Genomic DNA, 16620 nt, shown 5'->3' on the forward strand with positions numbered 1-16620 from the left:
TTAAACCAGATCATATTGTTACTTTATGTTAGTGACAAGGACAAGAGCAGGGTTATAGTAGTTTCCTATTCCTTTCTTAAACATTTTATAAAATATTTATATCTCTATATCTAAAGTTTGTATATCTGAATACAACTGTAAATAGTTTTGCAATTATTAAAATTATTATTTTATTTTTCCATACAAAAACAAAATAACACAACATCATATTGATCCCTACCTAGTCCCATCCCAACCCCTATCACCATCAACTGTGAAGGAGAGAGAGAGAAAAAAAGAGTACATATATATATATATATATATATATATATATATATATATATATATACATTCATTTCTTGAAAAATAATATAAAATGTGACTGTAGTGCTAATTACTAAAAATAAAATAGGAAATTAAAAGTGAATTAAGAATTACAGTATTTATTTATTATTATAATATTTTTCACAGTGTTACTAGATCATTCATCTTTTAACACTGTGAACATGTACATCAGGGGCTACTACACCCAGCATAACCCACATAACCTCTCTATTCAGTTATTATAGCCACTAGCCATTGTAACAACAATATAAGTCATCAGAGTTGTTGGCAATTCACTTTCATGCTGCCCAAACAACTAGACCCCGGGTATACAGAAAGATCTATCATACATGGTTGGCAGGGCAGGAAAAATGTTTTCTGGAAGCAAAACAAATTTAATGGGATACTCCGGTGCAAAACAATTAATTTTAAATGAACTGATTCCAGAAAGTTATAGAGCTTTGTAAATGACTTTGATTAAAAATGTTGTAATCCTTCCAGTACTTATCAGCTGCTGTATACTACAGAGAAAGTTATTTTCTTTTTGAATTTCTTTTCAGTCTGACCACTGTGCTCTCTGCTGACACCTCTGTCCATGTCAGGAAAGAGCCTTTTGCCTCATGAAGAGCCACAGTTTTGTTAAGCTCTTTGTGAGATCCACTGGACATATGTGCTTGGAGTATATAAAGTGTGCTCAGAAGCTGAGCACTGTTTATATACATTGAATATCAACTGCTATTAGCAGCCGGCATTCTGCTGATAATAGAGTGAGGCAAAAGGTCTCTTTGCGGTGGGACGCTCTGAATTTGAAAAATTATATTAAAAAAATAATTATGTTTTTGGATCAAAATCACAAGTCCGGAGTGTTCCTCTGCAAAGGGTCCTCTTTTATCTGTATTATTTCTATATGGGATTGGATTCCTTTTATTCTCTGTGACAGCTGTGATTAGCCGTGGAATTCATTGGAATTACTGTTCCTCTGGCATAGGGGTGATGTTTGTATGTATCATACATTTCAAGGTGAGTGGCCATCTTGCTACCTGTCTGTTTACTATCTCTCCCCCTAGTGGGTAGATTGTACGAGGTTAATACATGAGGAGCTGCCTCCTGGTCTCTCAGATCCGTGGACTCTATTGGAATTACTGAACCCCTGGCACAGGGGTGATCTGTAAATATATAGCATACCATCAAGATGAGCAGCCATCTTGCTTCCTGTCTGTTTACTAACTCACGAATGGGGAAATTGTATGAGGGTATTACAAGAAGTGCTGCCTCCTGTTTTTCTTTTCTCTTTTTACACAGGTATTCAATAGTGACTAACTAAATGTCATGTGCCTTGCCTATCAGGTGCTCACTCAGTACCGCTGAAACTTGATTGTGGGGTGCCAATCAGTTACTGTGGCAACTGGATACTTTTACTAGTCCACCACATCTGCAATGTTAAAGGGGTACAGCAGTCAGAATTAACTTGTCTCCTATCCATAGGGGAAAAGTAGCTGATCGCTTGGGGGGTTGGGGTCCGACCGCTGGGGCCTCCCGTGATCTCCTGAACGGGACCTCTTTCCACTCAGTACACATGCCCTCTATTCATTTCAGTAACACTTTAAATCCACTAATACAGCCTGGCTCAGGCAGACTTTGCTAGAAGGGTACTGATTGAACAGATCAATGCAATGTATGAGTATTGCATGAATTAGTGTTGACAAGCTAATGATTGCTTCCCTAATAAAAATTCTAATTGCACTCCTTTACTCAATTACACAAAAAAAAAAAAAAAAACACTAATAATTATGAAACTTTTTTGGTAACACTGCGTGAGAAATTATCCAAAATATATTCTATCTCTACGGGAAAGACTACACAATGTTGTGATGGTTAAATACTTGACCAATTTCAATGAAAACATGGATGTCTTTCTTAAAAACTATAATATTACAAGATATGGGTAGTAGAGTTCTAGAGACAGGGCATTGGTCCACAGATCCATTCAGTTTGCCTTCTATTTGGAGTCAGGATAGAATATAGGAGAAATGCCGCCAACCTCAACATAATAGGCTATGGAAGAACATGATGAAACTTTAACCGTGTAACCGTGCAGCCTAATATCATATAGATCTGTTACAATACCTTAATAATGTGATGCTTCTTGTCCAGTATTGGCATCTTAAACATCTGGCACCAATAGGTTGTGTCTTTATCTGGAATAGGAACCTGTCTTAAAAATACATATAGCTTTAAATTTATTATCTTTTTCAATTTACAAGGTTATAGCAAAAAAGTAAGTGTTCACACTGTGCAATTCTGAAGTTTGTATGTATTTGTATCTGGCAAAAAGAAAAAGTGGACCCTAAAGTGAAACAGGTATAAATGAAAGATTTATACCTTTTCTCCTAGTCTTTTTTAATCTTAACTAAAACAAATATTTGGTAAAACAAATCTTTCCAATTTCCTTTTTTAAAACTATGCTTTTAAAAATGCACCAAACTGGCGAATGGGACCTGACTTTTTTAGCACTGCCATATTATGGGTCAGTACTAACTCTAATTTGTCATTAACAAAAACGTTTTATATAATGTAAAAAATAACATTAAATGTATATTTGTAATATGCATTGGTTAAAAATGTGTATATGTTTGTCACTGCAGATATTGCATGTGTCTCTGTAAAGGGACCAAATACAGGAAGAATGAATGGACAAGTAGGGTTCTGCGCACGGAGGACAAGCAGGGCTCTGTACACTGAGAACAAGCAGGGCTCTGTGCACTGAGGATATGCAGCGCTCTGTACACTGAGGACAAGCAGGGCTCTGTACACTGAGGACAAGCAGGACTCTGTGCACTGAGGACAAGCAGGACTCTGTACACTGAGGGCAAGCAGGGCTCTGTACACTGAGGACAAACAGTGCTCTGTACACTGAGGACAAGCAGGGCTCTGTGAAGTGAGGACAAGCAGGGCTCTGTGCACTGAGGACAAGCAGGGCTCTGTACACTGAGGACAAGCAGGCCTCTGTGCACTGAGGACAAGCAGGGCTCTGTGCACTGAAGACAAGCAGGGCTCTGTACACTGAGGACAAGCAGGGCTCTGTGCACTGAGGACAAGCAGGGCTCTGTACACTGAGGACAAGCAGGGCTCTGTACAGTGAGGACAAGCTGGGCTCTGTGCAGTGATGACAAGCAGGGCTCTATACACTGAGGACAAGCAGGCCTCTGTACACTGAGGACAATCAGGGCTCTGTGCACTGAAGACAATCAGGGCTCTGTACACTGAGGACAAGCAGGGCTCTGTGCACTGAGGACAAGCAGGGCTCTGTACACTGAGGACAAGCAGGGCTCTGTGCAGTGAGGACAAGTAGGGCTCTGTACACTGAGGACAAGCAGGGCTCTGTGCACTGAGGACAAGCAGGGCTCTGTACACTGAGGACAAGCAGGGTTCTATGCAGTTAGGCTCTGTGACATGCCCCCAGTTCACACATCAGGATGATTGACAAGCCAGGAGCCTGTACAGAGCCCTACTTGTCCCACCCTCACTTCTTGTACTTGGACTCCTCACAGAGACACACAGGCAATAGCTACAACATGCACAGTGATCCTAAGCTTCTTAGCAAAATTTATTAAACTAACAGTTCATTAGTGTACTTGATGATAATGAAGTGCAAGCCGGCTAGCCACGTCACCGCCACCTGTAAGAAGCTGGTCCCTAACATCCCTAGAAGGAAGCTGAAAAGGAACCTATGCTTTCTGGTAGCTCAGTGCAGTGCCAGTTTATGCTTGGTTGTTAGGGACCCATTACTTACAGGTGGCCATGACCTTGCTAGCGGGCTTGCACTTCGTGATCATCAAGTATACTAACAACCTGTTAGTTTAATAAATTTTGCTGAGAAGCCTTAGATCATTGAGCATGTTGTAGACGTGTGACCATGTCTGTTTTTTTTCTCATTCATTCTACATTATATAAAAAGTATTGTCAATGACAGTTAAACTTTAATAGTATAGAGCTGTTCTAACTCCATAGTTTGAAGATGCTGACTCTCCAAGTGACTCTGCACTGTTCATTGCATACAGATTTACCATATCCATTGGGATTAAAGGCTATGGTCCCCTTTGCACTGAAATATTTTATTGTATATTTGCTTCCCAAAGGTAAAATTAAAAGGAAGGTTCAGCTGTTCATTCATGTTCCAAACTGGTTACGCTGTTAGATAGCTGTGAGGGCAAGGTGATATATGGTTCCTTTTGTATATCTGTCTGTGCTTCCAGAATGTAAAAAAATGATTTTATTCTAATGCAAAGTGTAAAGTGTTCCTAAGTCACTAATGTGCTGAGGGCTGGAAAACGTCCTTGCTCCCAATCCCTGTCCCTGTCCCTACAGTCAGTTGGAAGCTGAGCCCTGTTTCCAGATATCGGTATTTCTCTAAGCATACAAATTGTGTGCAGGTCTCATATGGACTTCTATGTATACAGCTTGAATGATTAACATCTGTCCCACATATTGTCTACGCAAATACATGCTGCATGCAAAAGAGAACATGTGCTACCTGAAACGCGTCACCTCTGTATTCCCTGTGCTTTACTGCGTTTTTACTTGCTATATGAAATACATAATATAGACCAGGTTTTAACTGCAGACTGGCTGTTTTGGACTTCCTTCTGTTCTGCCTTTGAAGACCTCCCATCCACCATGTATTACTGGGAGGAACACACTAACAGAAGAAAAGTCTGAAACTAGGAGCAAGTTGTTAAGTGCATATAAGGAAATCTAAAACTGAATGAAGGAAGAAAAAAAGCGGCCTGAAACTTTCAACTCTAGCTACATTTTCTATGTCAAAGGTGTCCATAGCAGATTACTGAAATCCAACTACTCATGTGGAAAAGTGTTTTCAGAAGAGCAAGAACCATACAGTTATATTTATTTGCATGTAACTGCATAACTAACAAAAAATACTGTTAATAAAAAGTTAAAGGTGATTGCCCAATGAATTGTCATGTCAAATATATTATCAAATAATTCATTTAAACTTACGTACAGATTTGTGAAATTGAAGGATAAAGTTTCCTCAGATACATCATTTTTTCTTTCTGGATTTAACAATCGTAAACTCTTCTGACCACGATTTAATCCATGGTATACGAGACCAGTACTTTTGATGTCATTTGCATGGTAAGCCCAAATCACTCTTACTGTGCTTTCCTTTAACAGCAGAAAATAAAAAATTTCCTTATACTGCTGGGTACAAGTAACTTCATGAGGTGCTCAGTTCCTAACTGCTAAAAACAAACAGTTTGCATTCCGTATTATGTATATATCTTGAATTATAATATGTAATATATTTTCGAGAAGCAGATGTGATGCAGTCTGCAACTGAAAATCCAAAATATTTTTTTCCATCAGGCCTATTCACATGTATAGATCTGTCACTGACGTTTTTGAAGCACATCTTTCATTTGTGAATTTACCACTGTAAACCAGAGCTGCATTTGTTATTCTGCATGGTTTAGTACTGGACTCTTATAGTAGTCATTTTGTCTTCATTTTTGGCACCTTTTCTTTTGGTAATTTTCATTTCATTTTCAAGTTATCATCTTTACGCTACACACTGTACATGCACCAGAGCTGAATTAGCTGTTCTGCTTTTGTTGACAGAAACCACAATAATAGCTTAGTTGCACTCCTATAATAAAATAGTTAATAAAAAAAAATGATTACCCTTTGCTGAATCTAAATAGTAAGTCAGTAATATTGATGATTAACCCCTTGCCTCCCTTTGATATACATGCACATCATAGTGTTGAAAAGGTTTTCTGTAGACCTCTGTGGTAGCCCTTGGGGGGGTGTATGGTAGTGGGGGTGTTTCGGTAAATGAGGGGTTAATGTTAACCCTATAGTTTGTGACGCCAGGCTGAGGGCTGGTATGCTGAGGTAATTCTCCGGCCTATCGCCACCCTTCCCAGTATCGATAGGTGCATATACAAAATGACTGAAGGTCCACAAGGTACTTGAACTTGAAAAACTTTACTGAAAGGCTTGCAGTACATCCAATGCACAATAACAGTCTCAGGAATACAGTCTCTATATAGTGCAGTGACTGACAGTTGTTGCGGGCCTTGATTTTTAGACGCAGTCTCTGAATTTAGGGTAATATTTGCAGATCCGTCCGGATTTAGGGGATAGATAAGGTCCGGTGATCATGCAGTGTGCTTAGGGATCGATACACTCTCAATTTAGAATCGATCAGCCGTTGCCTCAAGGCCCGGGCCTAACTCACTGCGGGAGATAGCTGTATAGATCCTTCCTCGTCAGGAGCGCAGGAGCAAAGAGGAAGAGCAATGGCCGCCGCTCCCTTATATGGGCAGGGTCATTTTGGATTGGTCCCAGTAACTGTCACTCACCGTTACAAGGAGTGATGGGTAGAATATGTCACAGGGACCTCCTATTTATAGACATTTATACAATCATATTTACATACATCCTAAATAAACCATTAGCTCAATAACTATCTAGATGAGTGGTGACCAGGGGTGAACTAGACAGTCCTAGGGACTCTGGCTAAGGGTACCGGATAGGATACGGTACCGGGACACCACACCTCCTTTCTGACACTGGCTGGAATCAAAGGTGACTCCAACATCTGATATTTATTCCTTGTATAACCCCTTAGATGCTGCTGTCAATAGGATATAAGCCATAATAAACTGGGAGAGAGCCCCATTGCAATAGTGGGTTGCCAAATGGTTGAGATAGCAGCTGGGCACCTAGTGTAGGCGATTAGGCATGTTACCTTACCCCTCAGAGTGTACTTATGAAATGGTCAACAACTTACAATACACATGTATATTCTGAAAACATAATCATAATAATAATATAGTTGGTAGTATTAGAATATGAACAAATATAAATGAAAATGCAGCTGCCTAAAATCACTGTGACTGGAAGACAGCTTACTAGACTTTTCAACAGTAAGAAAGATTAACAAAAAAAAACAGCATTTCCTTATGCCCGCTGATGTCCTCCATTAATGTTGACTGAAGTGATAGTTTGGCGTTTGCATAACTTACCGTTATATTTTTATCATTTTGGTCACATGTTTGGAGAGGTCTGCTAAATTTTAGCGTGGTATGTGTTCCATTTTCTATTGCATATTCAAGTTTGTAGTTTTGAACAGGGTCTCTGTGAAGGACTCTGTTGTCATCTGTAAAGTAATCCTGTAAGATAAAAATAAATAAATAGGTAAATACATTGATATGATGACATAACATGTGTATACTTCCTGTATTCTACTTCAAATACTGTCACCATAGGGAGTCTCAATCTCATTTTCTTAGACATACACTCAAAATTCTACAATGTTTTCAGGCAAGAAAAAAAAACTGAGAAAAGTACCATAAAAAGTAGCTTTTCACCAAACGTTTCTGTACATAAAAGCAGCCTAAAAACTGAATTGCTAAAAAATGCAAACCCCATGATCTGCTTTGATATGTACAAACTGTTTACATGTAGCATCCCAAAGTAACCAGTAAATGTAGCTTTCCGGTATAAAGGTATGTTCACATGGGATAACACACAGATGAGGGTGGAACATCTGCAGCATATTAAAGTAGCAAACATGTGGATGTAATTGTGATCCAAAACCACAATCTGCAATTTTGCCCACTAGAGTTGAGATGGTCAGTATTATCTTTGTGCTCTAAAAAAAAGGTTGTGGATTTAGATAAAAACACTTTTGGGCTCATTAAATTTAGTCAAAAAATGTAAGGATCCTATTATCCTATTACACAAGCATCATTATCATCGATCAGCGCTTGTTTAAAGAGTCTACTAGAGGCCAATACTGGGCCAAAGAAGTTAAATCAGATAATGGTAATGCCCAGGGGCTTACAGGCAGTAGAAGGAAGGAGACGGGATTAGATCTGTGAGGCATTCACTGTAAATACTAGGTTGGCTTGTCATAAATTAACATATCTCTGCTAAACAATGGACCCGTGACTTTCATTTTCACAAGGGACAGTTGTTTAGAACTATATGGATGGTAAGTGATAAGGGAAGCCTTTGCTTAACCTGTCAGACTGTGGCAGTCATCCTGGAGAACATAACGGGCTGAGAATGCATGCACACAGTTCAGGTTTTCTCCACCGCATTACATCTAACCTTGCCCCCACTTCCTACAGATGAAATTTTAGGGAGTAGACTGCAATTCGCAAGTAACTTAAACACCTAGTGGCCAAGGCATCAGGGCTTTCTTTCTGGGTTAAGGAGTGATTTTTCATAAATGATTTAACCTCTAAAGGACACAATACCTACAATTCGCACTGGACACTGATTAGAAATAACACTTAAATCTTTATTGAAAAGTAACATAAGAACAATTAAAAAGGACAGCAACAGTCAGATAAATCTGACAACTATGAGGTAGGTAATATTACATCAAGATAAAATGTATATAAGTAATAAACTCTACATGCTAGGGCCACCAGTATACAATACATATACATATGGTACATCTAAAAGTGCATAAATCATGGATGCATGTGCACAAGTGAACAATACAGGATCCTACAGTCACTAGGTTAGCATTTGGAAATTGGAAATAGCATAAAGCACCCACAGAGACATGAAGGTTTCAGAGTAAGTGAAGATATGCTTCCTCCTGGGTGAACAGGTAAGTGTACAAAGAACATTTCCCACACTCAACATGCAAATCCAGTGACCTCCACTGCGCACATACCCTCACAGTTCGTCAGTACCCCAACACCATTTCACCATTAGGCTTCCTCCGGGAGTTATTCTCTGCAGCTAATTTTCTACCTATCGAAGAAAATGCTTTAAATTGTCCTTTTCTGACCTTTTTACTGACCTTTTAGTAATTAACCCCTTAAATGCTAGAATCAAGAGTGATCGCAGCACTTAAGTGCCTCAATGACAGTGTCCCTAACCAATTGACACCCCAATTGTTTTGTGTGCCTGGCGAAGGTCCACACACCTGCTCTGTTCGGGTGCTGGCTCCAATGTGCTGTTAGAGTCTGTTGAGCCAGGCTTATCAGCTGGTCATACATACCACTGAATAATCCTATGCATCTGGGAGAACACAATATATTAACATGAAAAGAGGCACTATCTCTCCAAGTTTTACCTATACACTGCAAATGGTAAAAGTGACTTTCATTTGTAGATGTTTAGACATGTGCCAGCATATTCTCAGATATGGACTCTTCTGTTTCACTGATGCATTGTCTCAGGTCATTCAGATCCTGTGGCTGGGGGGTAGACAGATACATTGAGTTCTGGTGTAGTTCCACAGAAAGAAGATGTAGGGTGATAGATCAGGCGATTGTGGAGGATAGATTGTGAAGGTGCACCACACTCTTGATAGACTATATTTGGCAGATCTGCCTGTATATGTAGCAAAAGACATTCCTGTAACATGTCCAGGTAGGAGTGGCCAGTGACAGTATATAAGGGACCGCAGACTTTGCTTCTGTTCATTAAACAGAACACAGTTACTTTGGTTGAGACTCTCATGTGCTGGATAATGGTTCAAATTCTAACGCTGAGGCGATTGACCTTCCTCGCTGCTGAACACCAGCCTGTAAGCGAATTCATTCACTTTCTTCTCGGCCCTGCAGGTCAATACAGCGTTTCAGGTTTAATCTACTGAAAATATGTAATCTGTACAGTTTACAAAGCAGAGATTTTCATAAAATACACAATAATGTGGTTTGTGGCACCTGTAGATCCCTATTGGTCAGCCTGGTTTTACTTTGATTTTAAGTCACTGACCCCATACCTGAGGTTATTTAAATTCCAGGTCTTAAATTTTGCACCATCCTTTATATATATATATATATATATATATATATATATATATATATATATATACACACAGTATAGAAAGATATGTAGTAAAAAAAAAAAATTCAGACTATCCAAAAGTGCATCAGAATTTCACATTCAATTAACTAGCTCCCCATGGGGCAATTTCCTTCCGTTCCTGAAACATCTGTCTTAGCACTCTCGCTCTGAAAATCCCTGCCTTCATGTGAATTTACTTTCAAGTCACTTTCAAGTTACTGCATGCTTTCTTTTATCTTTCAGATCTTAGAGAAAGTCTTGGTGGAACAAATAATGTTACTTGTCATCCCAGTCTAAACTCCTGTTGTTCTCTTTTTTTTTTTTTTTTTTCAAAAAAAATCATTTTAATGGTTTTGTTCCTAGGGATACTAAGATGTTCATAATAACTTTGTACATCAAAAGTTCGTTGATATACTGTATACAAAAGTGTGCAGGCAATGATCTATTATGTATTTTAATTGCCTGTAATCTTAGTGTTCCCGAACCATTGATATGCCTCATTAAAACGAACTCAATTCTTTTTAAAATAACTTAATACTTACACACTTTTTATGTATTTATTATACCTTTTTTTATAATGAATTTACAATAACAAACAGTTTGCTAAATCCTTTTAATTCTTATGGGGAAATCTAAGTAAAATGTAAATTTTAACATACCATAGGGACAGTAATTCCTGTGCTTTATATAACATTAAAAATCTTTTAGCATCATTCAGAAACATTCATCAATATAATCTCTGAGACAACAAAAATTTTAAGGGGTATTCCAGGATTTTTTTTTTATTTGACTATGCTACAGGGGCTGTAAAGTTAGTGTACTTCATAATATAGTGTCTATACCTGTGTGTGACGGTTTTCTCACAATTCTTCTGTGATTTTCACCCCACTATTTTTAACAGCATACAAAATGACTGTTGTTTTGGATTTTTCCCAGCTGGCAATGCGTCCGAGACCTGACTCACTAGTCAGCTGATGACAAGGAGCCTGTCTGCTTCAATGGGTGGAGGGATCAATCTGCAACTAATGCAACAGCTGTAGGCACCCTGATTGAAAACCACAGGTCTTTTGTTTCAATGGGTGGGGTGGCTGATGTGTGAGAGGGAGGAAAATGGAATTGTGGGATTTGTAGTAAAAAAAAAAAGAAAAGTCAAACAGGAAATACAAGTTCACAAAAAGCTAGCCACAGTATTATGGTAATCTCATGACCTAGCCATTTAGCCCCAAGACAAGCGCAGATGCGCAGATCCTACCTAAGCATGTCCATTACTGCCTGCCAGGTAAGTACTAAAATCACCTTATGGTGGATAACCCCTTTAAGTTGACTTGACATTCTAAGTAACCTTCCATGGTTTTGTAACTGAAAGGTGTGTTGCAACCCTTCATTCTGGAATTCGGAGTTATTTCAATTTCTTGATTTAAAGTCACAGAAATAAATGGCCTTAAACCAAGCATTCACCACTTGCTGTGCTAAATAAATCACAGCGGTGGGGGTACACTGTTATTAAAATATAATATTTAATAACCTCAGTGAAAAATTTTTAAATCCCCACTACGAAATATACAACACTAGGATAGAGTATATTAGAAAGATAGTACTAGTACTTGTTTGTAAGCTGATCATTGGAGAGATGGAGCACAAAACAGCACCAGGGGAGGGAAACCTGTGTTCTTACCCTAGAATTACCTGATGCATAATTCTAGGGTAAGACCAAGGGCTAGGTTGGGGCAGGGGTTGTCTTTTATAGGGGGTGCCTCAAAGGTCTCTTAAGGAGCATGGGTAGCTTTACCCAGAAATGATTACTAGGGCATTATTAGTAGTGTTGAGCGGCATAGGCCATATTCGAATTTGCGAATATTCGCGAATATATGGACGAATATTCGTCATATATTCGCGAATATTCGCATATTCGCAATAGTCTCGTTTTATTTTCACATAAGCGGAAATTCGCAAATGCGAAAATTAACATATGCGAACATTAGCATACACAAAATTAACATAAGCGAAAATTCGCATATGCGAAAATTAGCATATGCAAATTTTTGCATATGCGAAAATGCGCGCACCAGTCTCACACAGTAGTATTAGAGCCTTCTTTACACCACACAAGCTGGAAGCAGAGAGGGATGATCACTGTGATGTGTACTGTGAAAAAAATAAAATAAAAATATTCGTAATTACGAATATATAGTTCTATATTCGCGAATATTCGCAAATTCGTGAATATGCTATATTCGCGAATAAAATTCGCATTGCGAATATTCGCGAGCAACACTAATTATTAGGTGTCCCCCACCTGTAAGGAGGCACCTCTCCTCTCCCCTTGTTCAATACTCCTTGATTTTGAGGTAAGAATCGGTATCTGGGGTTTGGGTCAACAGTATAACAGAGCTGTTTTGTGATTCCCTCCCCCTAGGGACCAGCTTAGAAACATTAGACTTTGTCTTCCCTACTGGAGGGCAACTATCTACTTATTAAGGGAGGCATTACTAACTACTATTTAGAACTGCAGGTGGGAAAAAGGTGAGGATGGCATTGGTAAAGTTCAGATCCTAAGATGTTTGTCTGATTCTGCAAAGAGTATGAAATAAGTCAATGTTGGAAGAAATCATCATGACAGTCCAGACTGGATGGAGAAGGAAAAGAAAGAGGATGACTTTTATCAGAGAAGACGTCACCTGTTAATAACTGAATGTAACTGGACTGCAATTATCCCCATTTTGTAGTAGCTGTATTGGGTTCATATAGGTCTGTGTATAATGATTTTTGTTCTTTAAAAGAATCGTGTATTCACTATGTGTTGGTAATATGTGGTCAGGATGCGGCAGTATTATTTTTCACTTGTACAGTGTTATCATTGTTAAAAATACTGGGTTTTATGCAGTAGCAGTATGGTGATAATATATAGTCACTATGTGGTAGTGATATGTGCTCATGCTATGACGGTATTATTATTCTTTTTAAATGTTTTGATTAATTACAGCATATTTTGTTAAGTAACAGAATTACAGTAAGATGTCTTTGTGATATTTGTTCCTGGTATAGTAGTATAACTTGGTAACGGTATGACTCTACTTTGCTGGGACAGTTTTGTGCCACAGATTTTTTGCACGCAAACTTTTACTTATGATTTCTTATGTGGACAGGGCTGGATATTATGTTTTTGTTATATAGATTATTTTATTCTTTTAAAAAGAATGGCTGTCTACTTGACTGTAACTTTTTCTCATTAGTAATGAAACAAACTAATGTATTTTTCAATATGTGATTTTTTTTTTCATATTCGATTCATATAGAGGCCTGAGAACACCCTAGATAAAAATCTATCTCTTTTTACTTTCATTACAGTCTTAGACAAGCTGTAATAAAATTCTTACTGTGATAGTCATGGAGGCCTTTGGAAGGCATGTAGACACCATGATGACCTATCGGCACTTCCACAATTACATTGCAGGGGGCTGAACACACCTCGAAAGTGCTAGGCACATGGCTTTTACTGAATTTTGTATAATTTTGACTGCCATAAAGTCTTAAAATTAAACTGACTCCTGCTAAGAACAGGTGTAAATTTGCACCAAAATTTGCACTACTTATTGGTCATAGTATTAATAAAGGTGCCAAAAAGTTGTAGGTGATGTCCCTCTCACAGGTCAAACCAACTTTTCAAAAAGTAGACCTTTTGCCTCATTTGACCAACATTTGTTTAGTATAGTCTATGAGTATGCTGATTATTTTAGCCTATAAGAACATGCATTTGGTGGACAAGAATTATGTGATTTAAAAAATTATTTTGATAAGAGACTAGAATAAAGTTTTTCTTGACACAGCCACTAACATAAGTTCTATTTAATCTATTACCTTGCATGTATTAGTATGAGAAAACAAAACATACATTATTCGGCTCTCCTTTATCTCAACCTATTGTCTCAATGTATTTTGTCTTTTTTATGCTTTTCTTTTCATCAGGCCATAATGCAATACTTAGACTTGGTATTTTCAAATTTTCTGTTTAATGATAAAAGGGTCAATTGATATCTCAATACCATCAATGACTCTTGGCATCCAACCTTCTTTGAGGTTTACAAGGCTTTCATCTCATAGAGGCCATGTGTGTATCTTTTGTTTTCTAATTAAATACTGATCCTTCAGGCATTACCTTTCTCATTATTTTCTTACATGGTAGTTGAACATTCTGTCTGCACCTTCCATTAATGTAGAAAACAGTAGCCTGATCAAAGATACATTAATTACTTAATTTATTTTGTTGTAAATATTTACTTGGGGGGGGGGGGGGGGGGGGGGGGTGGGGGGTATGTGGCCAGTGATCTGATGTGTGAAGTGCTGGTAAAAGTAAAAAATAAAAATGTGCATGTTTTATTTTCATGACCATGTTTTATGTTTGCTCTTATGTACACTTTACATTCTAAATATGAATTACCATATTTAAATGAAAATGATCTAAGTTTATCTGTTATTTTAAAGGGGTACTACGGTGAATTTTTTTTAATTTTTTTTTTTTTTATCGACTGGTACCAGAAAGTGAAACAGATTTGTAAATTACTTCTATTTAAAAATATTAATTCTTCCAGTACTTATCAGCTGCTGTATAAAACAGAGGAAGTTCTTTTATTTTTGAATTTCCTTTCTGTCTGTCCACAGTGCTCTCTGCTGACACCTATATCCATGTCAGGAATTGTCCAGAGCAGGAACAATTCCCCATAGCAAACCTCCTCTGCCCTGGGCAGTTCATGAGCACTGTGGACAGAAAGGAAATGAAAAAAAGAAAATAACTTCCTCTGGAGCATAAAGTAGCTGATATATTTTCTATGGGGATTTTCTCCTATTCTGGACAGTTCTTAAAATGGACAGAGGTGTCAGCAGAGAGCACCGTGGTCATGATGTCAGCACAGAGCTCTGTGTTCCAAAAAGAGAATAATTTCCTCTGTAGTATTCAGCAGCTAAAAAGTACTGGAAGGTTTAAATATTTTTAAATAGAAGTCATTTACAAATCTGTTTAACTTTCTGGCACCAGTTGATTTAAAAAAAAAAAAAAAAAAAGTTCAAAAGATCAAAAGGTGGCATGATTCGAAAAAATTGTCCCACAAAAATAAGCCATCACACAATGCAGTTGGATAAAAAATATAAAAGTAATAGCTGTAAGTACAGGACAACAAAAAAAAGGGAAGAAAAGGATAATGTTGTGATGAGTAAAAAAAATACATTAAAAGCTATATAAATTGGATATCACCCATATAATAAAAATAACATAATTTTTTTACTGTACAGTGAATGCCATAAAATGCTTCATAAATCAAAAAAGATTTACCACTAATATAAAGTACAATATGTCACGAAAAAACTATCTCAGAATTGTGTCGCTAAGTAAAAGCATGTCAGAGGTATTTCCACTTAAAGAGAGACATGACAGATTTGAAAGACTGGACCCGGTCATTAAGGTAAAAACAGGTGGTGTCCTTAAGGGGTTAAAGAGGACCTGTATCCAGTATAAGAAAATCAAGTTCTATAGCTGGATCCACCTTTTCCAGCCAAACGGAGCACCTGAAAGCTGAACTAATTTATGCAGGTTAAAGTCAGCAACTGCCGAGCCAAGAAGTTTGTGACAAATCGAATTACTGTAAGTTTGCTCATCTCTAATATAAATATATATATATATATACATATATATATATATATATATATATATATATATAGTTGGACTAAGGGCACTGAAGCTGCAAAGTGGCATAGAAAACAAGTCTCAGACCACAGGTCCTAATTAACCCCTTAAGGACACATGTTTTTTCCATTTTTGCACTTACATTTTTTCCTCAACACTTTCTAAAAATCATAATGCTTTCAATTTTGTGCATAAAACCCATATGAAGGCTTTTTTTTGTGCCACCAATTGTACTTTGATGTCATTATAATCATTTCACCACAAAATTTGAAACAAAATATATATATATTTGTAAATATTTTGTAAATTTTGGGGGCTTCCGTTTCTACGCAGTGCACTTTTCGGTAAAAATGACACCAAATCTTTATTGTAGGTCCACATGGTTACAAGGATACCTAAGTTATTTAGGTTTTATTTTATTTTACTACTTTTTAAAAATTATAACTACGTACACCAAAATTTAGTATGGGTAAAATTGTCATCTTCTGACCCCTATGACTTTTTTATTTTTCCATATACAGGGATGTATGGAGGCAAATTTTTTGCGCCGTGATCTGAAGATTTTTATCGGTACCATTTTTGTTTTGATGCGACTTTTTGATTGCTTTATACATTTTTAAGGGTATACAAAGTGATCAAAAATAAGCAATTTTGGACTTTTTTTTTATGTTTAAGCCATTGACAGTGTGGTTTAATTAACATTGTATTTTTATAGTTCGGACATTTATGCACACGGCGATACCACATATGTTTATTTTTATTATGGTTACATATTTTTTATGGAATTGGGGAAAAGG

General features: G+C 37.4%; 1 protein-coding gene across 1 annotated transcript in view; it reads right to left on the reverse strand.

The window, feature by feature from the left end:
* The window catches only part of MOXD1 (monooxygenase DBH like 1), a 101380-nt gene that overhangs the window by 61015 nt on the left and 23745 nt on the right, over nucleotides 1-16620 (reverse strand). Inside the window, exons 2-4 of the mRNA XM_056563316.1 lie at nucleotides 7356-7502; nucleotides 5327-5490; nucleotides 2431-2518 (exon numbers count right to left, since the gene is read on the reverse strand). Coding sequence (XP_056419291.1) covers nucleotides 2431-2518; nucleotides 5327-5490; nucleotides 7356-7502 — 399 coding nt within the window. The remainder of the gene's footprint in view (nucleotides 1-2430; nucleotides 2519-5326; nucleotides 5491-7355; nucleotides 7503-16620) is intronic.

The sequence above is a fragment of the Hyla sarda genome, chromosome 3 (assembly GCF_029499605.1).
Source record: "Hyla sarda isolate aHylSar1 chromosome 3, aHylSar1.hap1, whole genome shotgun sequence".
NCBI lineage: Eukaryota > Metazoa > Chordata > Amphibia > Anura > Hylidae > Hyla > Hyla sarda.